General features: G+C 44.4%; 1 protein-coding gene across 1 annotated transcript; it reads right to left on the bottom strand.

Annotated features, from left to right (window-relative positions):
• Positions 1–542: 542 nt before the first annotated feature.
• LOC128047659 (keratin, type II cytoskeletal 6A-like) lies at positions 543–5,456 on the bottom strand. Its single transcript, XM_052639986.1, has 9 exons — positions 4,917–5,456; positions 3,668–3,882; positions 3,267–3,327; positions 3,031–3,126; positions 2,740–2,904; positions 2,170–2,295; positions 1,132–1,352; positions 881–915; positions 543–769 (listed from the first exon to the last, which is right to left on the bottom strand). The coding sequence occupies exons 1-9, from the start codon at positions 5,454–5,456 to the stop codon at positions 543–545; spliced, it is 1,686 nt and encodes a 561-aa protein (XP_052495946.1).
• Positions 5,457–10,519: the final 5,063 nt, after the last annotated feature.

The raw sequence follows: 10,519 nt of genomic DNA, 5'->3' as shown, positions 1-10,519 counted from the left end.
CTGTTTGTTGAAGTTCTCTACAGGAAGCGAGCGAGGCACATGGGGGTGGGGAGTGTGCTTCATGCCTGAGAAGTATGCTTCATTTGTCACATGAACCTCAAGAACCATTGGTGACAAAGAAAGGCTATGTGAAACCACACATTATATGATAAATCTGCTTTATTTAGCAATACAAGTGAGCAAAGAGAAGGGGAAGAAACACAGGGATATAAATCCTCTACATCATAGAACTAGTCACTTGTGCTTTCACAATCACTGCAAGGGAGGAACACAACATCTCTGAGATGGGATCTCCTGGGCCAGTAGAAAGTAAGTGGGATTACCCTGTCTGGACTAGAACCCAAGTAGTGACTGTCCAATGGTTAACAATGGAAGCACAGTTGCAATAGGTTTTGGGAGAGAGGAGATGAGGACACTCAGCAACTTCAGTTTTAATTCAAGAAGTAAGAAAAGGAAGCAGGAAAAATAAAGCAACTGAAGGAGAGAGCAAAGCAATAGAGGGAGCCTGAGACATTGTGGGAGCTTGAGCCCATGACAGGACTTCAGTGCCTGTAGCTCTTCCTGCTGGAGCAGGAGGAGGTGGTGGTGTATTTGATGGAGGAACTGCTGCCCCCACAGGAGCCGAAGCCACCCCCTATGGCTCTGCCACTGCCAGAACTGAAGCCACCTCCAATGCTGTAGGAGCAGCCACTTCCTCCGCCTATGCCTAAGCCACTGCCGAGACCGCTGGCACCACCATAGCCACTGGAAACGGTTGACTGTACCACGGCTGTGAAAGCAAAGGGACAAAGTCAGGACAAGATGGTGAGCTCACTCTGCCACACATAGTCCAGTCAGAGGGACACCAGGGCAAGGGATGGGGGCAGGTGAAGGTACTTACAGATGTTGACTTGTCCAGCGCCTTCCCCACTCAGCCTAGGAGAGAGAAGACACAGCCACGATGAGTCCCGGAGCCACAGCTGGCCCCGCATGGGAAACCTCCGTGTGAGGAGAGTCCCCAGGAGCCGCCTTCTCAGTGCTCTTCTGGGAGTAGCACTATGACCACCACTAGAGTGCCTTCCACCTGGGCTCATCGGCAGGACTTCTTGGAGACGGAGCCAGATGGTTGCGGAGGCTGTGTGAGTTACTCACCTGCACTCCTCGCCTTCCAGCAGCTTCCTGTAGGTGGCAATCTCCACGTCCAGGGCCAGCTTGACATTCATGAGCTCCTGGTACTCCTTCAGCAGCCGGGCCATGTCCTGCTTGGCCTTCTGCAGGGCGTCCTCCAGGTCAGCCAGCTTGTTTCTGGCGTCGTTGAGGGCCAGCTCCCCACGCTGCTCGGCGTCGGCGATGGCGGATTGCAGGCTGGCACACTATAGGGGAGGAGAGCAGGGGAGCCTGAATCTGGACTCCAGAGGAGAGGAAATGTTCTACTTTCCCAGTGAGGAAGAGCTCTAGAGCCCAGACCTCACGGAAATGGAGGTTTGATTCGTTTTGTCCAGTTTTCCTCAGTGCTGCTAATCTTAACTAGTCTTGGAGTCCTTTAAGAAAATCTATTCCCTTCTCTCTTAACCATCCTAAAGATGATGGGGCTGGAAGACACCACAGCAGACTGAAGACCAGGGGACATGGGAAGAAATGGGCCTACTGCCTCGTTTTGAATGTTGACACTTTGGATAAGTTCACATGGATGTACAACAGCTTATACAAAACCACACACATCCTCCCTGAAAGACGATTTTATCTCAAACTCTTGAGACCTCACCTTCCTTTCACTTCACAGATTTTTTTTGAACAACTCTCATTTGTCCTGTGTCTTTTCTCAGATTCTTTTTCACGTTGAGTATGAGCATACTTGCAGCATTCTTCCCCTGTACTTTCTAGCCTGAGCTTTTCTTTGCCAACTTGTGTCTTGCATCCCCAACTCAATCATTCTTCTTATGGAATCTCATTTCAATGCCTCGAGACTGTCTGTATGAACCACTGACCAGCTGAGATTCATCCTATCCTGAGTTTGTTTCCTGCTCTTGAGTTGGGCTTCATCTCTCTAACCTAGGAAAGCTCAACCATGACATATCCTCCTCTCTCTGCTTTTTCCTCAGTGCCCTATAACTACCCATATGATGTTTGATGATACCTGATGGTCTAGGAAGGAAAGGGTGCTTTTCTCTTCCATGGTCCCCACTGTACCTGCTTCTTGACGTGGTCAATCTCAGATCTCAGCCTCTGGATCACGCGGTTGATCTCAGAGATCTCCTGCTTGGTGTTGCGCAAGTCATCCCCGTGTCTGCCCGCCGTCACCCGCAGCTCCTCGTACTGTAAGGGAGGAGGGAGACAAAGTGAGCTCCATAAGCTTTGGAGACACTAATCTAGTCTTTCAAAAAGGAATCTAATGGTTTTCCATAAGACATTTAAAGAAAACTGGTGTTACTAGGTCATTGACGCTCTTCACCCATCACACACCATCCTTGGTAAGACCACTGACTGACTGGTTCTCTTCAGGACAAGCAATGTTCTGTACTATTGCTGAGAGTCAACGTTGAAATAAAGCTAAAACAAAGGTCACTCACCTTGATCTACTTTAGCTTTCATCCTAGCTTGGGTTCTTCGACCTACGAGACTTGGGCATAATTACCCAAAAGGTCTACCCTGAGAGGCCCCCACTTCTTAGCTGTAGTTTCCCCACTAAAGTCTACAGCCTCATTGATGTTCACAGAGGAGGCACAGGGATTCCTCATCAGCTGCCGCCTCCCCACTCACCTTGGACTGGTACCACGACTCAGCCTCAGCCCGGCTCCTCTGAGCGATCTCCTCATACTGGGCTTTGACTTCAGCGATGATGCCGTCCAGGTCCAGGTTGCGGTTGTTGTCCATGGAGAGGACCACAGAAGTGTCTGAGATGTAGCTTTGCATCTGAGCCAGTTCCTGCAGAACAAGAGATCATCTGACCATCTTTGCTCATGATGTTTAGAGAGGCCCCTACACCAAAGATATTCCACTCTTCACAAATCTCTTTAAAGGCAATGAAACAGAATGTGGAGAGATACTTACAGCATCATAGAAGGTTCTTAGGAAGTTGATCTCATCTGTGAGAGCGTCTACCTTGGCTTGTAGTTCAACCTTGTTCATGTAGGCAATATCCACATCCTGGGGAAGAAGCAAACAGCCTGGGATCAGATGAGCCCTCCTATGCAGTCTGCTCCTGTTTTAGCCTCCTCAGTGATTCTTTTCTCAGAACCCTCTCCTTCAGGAAAGGAGCGTGAACCCCTGATCTGACTCAGTCTCACCTTCTTCAATTTCACAAACTCATTCTCTGCTGCTGTGCGTTTGTTGATTTCATCTTCATATCTGGAATTAAAAGGAATACAATCCAACTGAGTCGGGGTGAAGATGATACAAGAAAAGGCAGCCTGGGATCTCTGCTTCCCACAATGGATACATACAAATGAGACTTTTGCCAATAAGCCTAAAGGTTGTAATTTGTGGTTTCCAATTTCTTTACTCCATTACTCCTCCCATTCAACTTTTATGGCCCTTTTGTTCTTCAGGGTTTGTGTTTAGTAACAACTGTAATGTCATGTCTATTGACATGTTTTCCTAAGAACCATGCCCTCATTTGGACCTGGTCATCTAACAGACTGAAGTGTGGGCTTCAGGAATCTAAGGTGTTTTCTCTCCTGTAACTCACTTGTTCTTGAAGTCCTCCACCGTGTCCTGCATGCCCCTGAGCTCCGAGTCCAGGCGGCCTCTCTCCCCAAGGATACTATCCAGCTGTCTCCTGAGGTTGTTGATGTACTGCTCGAATAAAGGCTCCAGGTTCTGCCTCACGGTCTTGGTGCCCTGCTCCTGCAGCAGGGTCCACTTGGTGTCCAGGACCTTGTTCTGCTGCTCCAGGAATCGGACCTGCAGGAAGACAAGATGGTGATCTGTGAGTTGACACGTCCCTGGGCCGATCTGGTGGTCCTGGTGGTGCTGGGCTGCTCCAGATCCTGTACAGAGGCTGATAGTTCTGCTCCCCTGACTCTTTGGCTTCACACCACACAGGGTCCTGGTGGTGCTGGGCTGCTCCAGACCCTGTACAGAGGCTGACAGTTCTGCTCCCCTGACTCTTTGGCTTCACACCACACAGGGTCCTGGTGGTGCTGGGCTGCTCCAGACCCTGTACAGAGGCTGACAGTTCTGCTCCCCTGACTCTTTGGCTTCACACCACACAGGGTCTCATGGCCAAGTTTCCCCGGGGAGCTGTCAGATGTTCCCTCCCTCACCCTTCCTGTCTTCCTCTTGACAAGAACAAGCACAAATGTACTTTATCATCGCATTTTTCTCATATTGCGCAGAACTTTTACAAAGCACACGCCTCAGTTAAACGATATCAGATGTTTATAATCTAATGATTAGATTCCAATTCTATTAATGATTAGATTTAACCTTGTTTCCCATTTAGTGCCCGAATCCGGCTGATACAAAGTCCCTTAATGCTCATTTTCTGGTTCTTAGGTAACTATTTCTATGGATATATATTTGAGTTGTTTTTCCTCAAGTTCCCTTTAGTTTTTTGCTTTCTTTCTTGCATCCTTCATCCATCTATGACTCAAATGGAGTTTCCACTGCAATACCCTTTTAACTCTCTTAGACCATCCAGAAGATCAAGCCATCTCATTGCATTCTCTTATTTTCTGTTCTTTCCTTCAGGATTATCAAGAACTGTGACTATTTCCTTGACAGGAATGGGGCCATGTGAGGGATGAGTAGTTATAAATGATTTCCATCACCGATATCGCCTGGGGTCCACATGTAGCCTGTCCTGCATCCCAGTGGAGAGCTCGCCTGAGTCCCACCCCCTTTCCCCCGAGTCTCCCCTCCAGTAGAACAGGTCTCTCAGTTGGCTCTCTTGGGCACTCTGCAATCCCCACTGGGGGCAGACGCTCCCAGCTCACCTTGTCGATGAAGGAGGCAAACTTGTTGTTGAGGGTCTTGATCTGCTCCCGCTCCTCAGTCCTCACCCGCTGGATGGTGGGGTCGATTTGCAGGTTGAGGGGAGTCAGGAGACTCTGGTTGACGGTGACCTCTTGGATGCCTCCAGGGGGGATCACAGGGAAGCCATAGCCCCCGTAGCCACCTCCAAAGCCAGCTCCACCACCGAGCCCAAAGCCACTACCAGCCCCAGCACCAAAACCAATTCCACTCCCGGCTCCACCTCCGAAGCCATAGCCAACTCCAATTCTGCCGCCATAGCCACCACCGATGACACAGCTGCCCCCTGCGATGGAGATCCTCTTGGAGCCCCCCAGGCCATAGAGGCTGCGGCTGCCAAAGCCAGCTCCTCCACACACTCCGGCGAGGCCGCCACTGCCCCTGGAGCGGGACAGGGACACGCTGCTGAAGCCAGAGCGGCACACCCCAGGGACTCTGGCTGAGCCGGCACTGAAGCCCCTGCGGCGGATGCTTTGGGTCTTCACGCTGGATTTGCAAGACATGGTTCCGGAAGAAGCAGAGACTGAGGAAGGAGCGAGGGGTGCAGTGCAGGGCTGAGAGGAGCAGGTCTGTAAGTGGAGCTTCGGCAGCAGCTTATATATGGAGAAAATAGGCTGGGCTCAGTCCTGGAAGGTGAGCCTGCAGGTTGGGAAGGGCCAGGCTTCACAAAGAGTGACATCACATCTGGTTTATTAGAAAAGTTATGAAATGTGAAGATTGCATTTTTGGTTTCCTTTAGTCAGGGAAAACGTCTGCCTTCCAGCTTTGACGGCTCTGAGTACAGTAAGACTAGTCTCAACTCAGTGAGCTGGGAGTTAGTCAGCAACTCACACAAAGGTTCTCCATGTTATGCTCGTGTGTGAAATGTACTGAGGCTCATCTGCCCTGGTGTTCCACCCACCAGCCAGGAATCCTGGAGAGCAAAATAGCCTAGCTTTTCCTACAACAGTAATTATTATGTTTGTCATGAATCACAGAAATTTTGCTTTCCTCAAAATTTTCCACAGGTAGGTATGTAGATTTGCAATATAAATGGGTCTCTGTATGCCTATCACTGGATTTTATAAAAATTAATTTCTCATGGTCAGTTTTATTTCCTGTACTGCTAAGTCACTTCAGTCGTGTCCAACTCTGTGCAACCCCATAGACGGCAGCCCACCAGGCTCCCCCATCTCTGGGATTCTCCAGGTAAGAACACTGGAGTGGGTTGCCATTTCCTTCTCCAATGCATGAAAGTGAAAAGTCAAAGTGAAGTCGCTCAGTCGTGTCCGACTCTTAGCAACCGCATGGACTGCAGCCTACCAGGCTCCTCTGTCCATAGGATTTTCCAGGCAAGAGTACTGGAGTGGGGTGCCATTGCCTTTTTCTTATTTCTTGTACACCCTAATGCAAATCCCTATCAACTCTAATATACTGAAAAGCAGTCCCCAAATATCTTGTTTTACCTTTAGAATACAATTCAATATTTATCTGTAAGTGAGTTGTTCTTTTACACATACCTTTCCTATATCTTAAATACTTAGATGTTCGTTAACGTCCAGAAGTATTTATTCAATCTTGGAAAAGTCTGTTTTTGTTATTTATATTTTGTGTCTTGCTTTTCCAAATCAGGATTCTAATAAGTTCCATAAATCTTGTGTTTGGGTGATATATTTAACGTCTTATATTTTTATAATATTGCAGGTCATTAAATCTGCCTCCATCTTTCCACTTGCAGTTTATTTGTGAAAAGAAAAAAAGAGAGAAACGGTTTTATTTGTTTTTCAGTAGTCCAACATGGCAGTGTTAATTTGCATAATCATGTCATCTTCTTAAAGTGGTCTCAAGTCTTTCTTGTATGCTATGAACTGACAGTTCCAACTAGAAGCTTAATATGCTATCTCTTTAAACATTACAGATATAAATGTCAGAATGCCTATTTATATACATAATATTGATATTTACACATCGACTTATTCATTTTAAAATATTAAATAAGTAATACATGAATTACACGCTCAAGGCCATTCCCCAGTCCTATATAGTAAGACAGGTAAAGGTGTTACCGTTCCCTGTGTATCCTTGTAGTCACCTCACTTAATGTTTCTGTGCTTCTTCTAGGGCATATGTGAAGCATGTGAGAATATATATTGAATATACACATACCTATGAGATATATAGATATACTCTTTTGCAATTATGCTCATGGTATATGTACTTTGTCTCCCATAGCTCTGTTCTCTCTCAGTTCTCATGCAGCATTCTCTGACTGCTATTTCCTATGGTTTGTTTGCTTCGCTTTACCTGTGATCCATTGTTGTGCTTCAGCAAGGTCTTGGGCTGTTTTCAGCCTGGCCTTCATTTCTATGGTGGCTTTATTTTTTCTCCACGAATTATCTGCAGTTTACCAGCTAATATTTTAATCTTTTATTTCTTACTCTATTGCCCCTTGGCTTTATTATTTCATTATGTATGTTTCATTGCCTCTTAGGAAATATTTAACCGTGACTTCTTCCTACTGAATGTTTTCTAAGTGCCTCTTGCTTTTCCTTTTCCTTGTGTTTCTTGTTTGCTTGTTTATTTGTTTGCTTTCATGTAAAGTGTCCTTTGTGGGTCCCGGAATGGTTCCTTCCTAACAAGGGCTCATCTCTGAATGATTTGAGATCCTTTTGGACCTGCCTTTACAGACAGTCTTATGGGAGGAGAGGCCAGGCCGCAACCAGAATAACAGGAATTCTCAGTAGGACACAGGCTGTGTAAATAGTTCCTTTAATTTTAATTCATCCAAGCCAAGGAAGATGTCTGCAGAGCGGCTCGCAGTTCAGTCTCAGTTTTCTTTGCTTTTCCAACAACAAGCTGCCAATAGGCATTGCCTCTGATTCCTTGCTCAACCCTGCCTTCCCTGTGTCTTGAAACTTCAGGGCAAATAGGCTCTGCCTATAGCCCACACACCCACTTGTGACTGTTGCAAAGATTGATTCTTTGATTCTTGGTTATGCACCTGAGGACGTGTTCTTCATATTCACGTAGTAGGATTTGCATGAGTCAGAGGTGCCTGGCAACAGGAAGACCTCAGGGTTAGCTTTGTGTACTGTTCTGTGTTTCCCACATTGTTTAGTTTTGATTTGTCTGTTTTTGACAGTGTTCTTCACTGGATTTTCTGAGATGTGCATTGAAGACATCTTCTCTCTGAGTTTTCCCAACATCTGTGATTGCTTTCTCTCTTTCTGTAGGAAGGATTTTGTATTCTTTATTTTTTAAATTGAAGGAATTTAAGATGTTTCCCTTTTGGTGGTTGAGGGTGGAGATTACTTTTATGATTCTTGTTCTCCTTGTTTGGTTTAAGGCAATTTCTAATAAAGAGAGATGGCTCCATTTCAGCTACATTCAGAAGTTTCCCATTCATATATTTATATTGAAACACATAGCATTTAAAATATTAAGTAATAATTGCTACTAGAAATATTACTTTTCCTTTCTTGCACTGCATGGAAACTATTGGGGTCAATGAAGACATCATTACTCAGGGGGCCCCTCCTGAGCCTGATGGGGTCACCTGAAAGTTGTCTGCAATACATCAGATTTACCATCATCAGAAATTTCATTCCCAAATATATGTGTTCTTCTCAGTGGAACAACCTCCTTTACTGCTTAGTCAAAATTTGTATCAGTGGAAGTCCAGTGGATACAATGAGAGAGAATAGTATGTAAACAGCCATGTACCAGTCTCCCAGATTAAACACTTATCCATATTTTTCAATATTGTCTCATCTAATTCCTCTACTTCTGTTATTGAAATCTTCTGCTTTTTTGTTGATGCATTGTCAAGAAAATTAAGACATTAAGTCATTTCAATTGTCAGTATTTGCAAGCATGCCTAAGAAAGGATGACTTTTTAATCTAACTGTATAACAGTTTTGTATCTGTAGCGACAGTTGCTTCATAATGAAGCTGAGTGTCCATTTATGTCCATACTTCTCTGATTATTTCAAGATGTCTTTTTATGCTGTTTTTCTAGAAACAACATCCTAGCTAGATTCTTGGGTCTCTTAAGAGTCTTTCATACTGTAATAGATCCCTTTTTAACACCACTGATTTGTAGAAAAATTGTTTTTTTCTCTAGTACGTCTACACTTGATTTGGTTCATTGTTTCCTGTTGGTGCCATATAACTTCTAACCCCAGTTTTTCCTATATAGTACTTGCATGAGTTAATTAGACTTTTCCCATTGTTTCAGGTAAGATTATGTCCCAGTTGGTCCTGTGTGCTCATATTGCCTCAGCTTGTGAGGCACATAATGCTAGCTGTCCAGTTTAGTGATGTTAAGACTGATCTGTAGTATAGCTGCAGTTCCAGCCTTATCCCTCCATTAAAAAGTGCCAAATAAATTTGTCATCTAATATTTTACCATTCATTGGTCAAGTCCCACATTGATTATTCATTAGAGGTTGCAAATGTTTAATTTTGAATTTAACATCTCTCCTCCTCACTTATCAATTGGGAGTCAGCTATAAAGAAGAAATCTGTGTTGTTTGCTTTTTAAATAGTAATATATATTTTATTCAGACAGGAAAGGCAGAATAAGTGCTTCTTTCTTATAATTTTGTAATTTTCAAAACAGTGAATTGGGACCACCATAATTTCCAAATATAATTGAAGAAGTTTTGTTTGTTTGTTATTTTGGTTTTGTATGATTGTAAATCCACCGTTCAAAAATATATATTCAATATGTTTCTGTCCACTGCAGGCATTAAACCTTTTGGGTACTTAAACTGACCCATTTTACACCACTTGAGTTCTTCAGATTTTCTTCTGGGTCTTTTTGACAGGGGCCCATTGGGTTCTGAAAGCTTCTTTGTTGATCAGGACAAGAAGTCTCAAGTTACCTTGTACTTACCTTGAAGCAGACGTGGAATCAGTCATTTCTGTGAGTAGCTGAGGTGCCTTTTATTGGGAAATGATATTTATAAGCTAGAATTTTTATGCTATGGATGTTCATTGTTCCTGGGTTCTTCTAGGTTTGAAGTCTTTTCAAAATACAGATCTAGAAATATGTGAAAACATATTAGGAAATACTTAAATCAGAAGTTTGTAGATATATTTCAAAGTCAAATGGGAGAATATAGGATGATTTTATAACTGTCTTTTTTTTTTTTTTTTTTTGCCATATCTGAAAAGCTTAGCTCTGAATGGCGTATTCCTTATTTGCTCTGTCCTACAACAAACCTGATATCTGGGCTTCCCTGGTAGCTCAGTTGGTAAAGAATTGGCCTGCAGTGCAGGAGACCCATCTTGATTCTTGGGTCAGGAAGATCCACTGGAAAAGGGATAGGGTACTCACTCCAGTATTCTTGGGCTTCCCTTGTGGCTCAAGTGGTAAAGAATATGCCTGCAATGTAGGAGACCTGGGTTCTATCCCTGGGTTGGGAAGATTTCCCCAGAGAAGGGAAAGGCTACCCACCCCAGTATTCCAGACAGAGAATACAGTCCATGGTGTCACAAAGAGTTAGACACAGCTGAGTGACTTTCATTTTCACAACAATATGAGAATCCAGATTAACTCTAGCCTTGTGGTTGCAAAGAGAAG

This window comes from Budorcas taxicolor, chromosome 5 (genome assembly GCF_023091745.1).
Source record: "Budorcas taxicolor isolate Tak-1 chromosome 5, Takin1.1, whole genome shotgun sequence".
In the NCBI taxonomy this organism is placed as follows: Eukaryota; Metazoa; Chordata; class Mammalia; order Artiodactyla; family Bovidae; genus Budorcas; species Budorcas taxicolor.
Note: the sequence above shows the minus strand (reverse complement) of the source record. Positions and strands in the feature narration are given on the sequence as shown.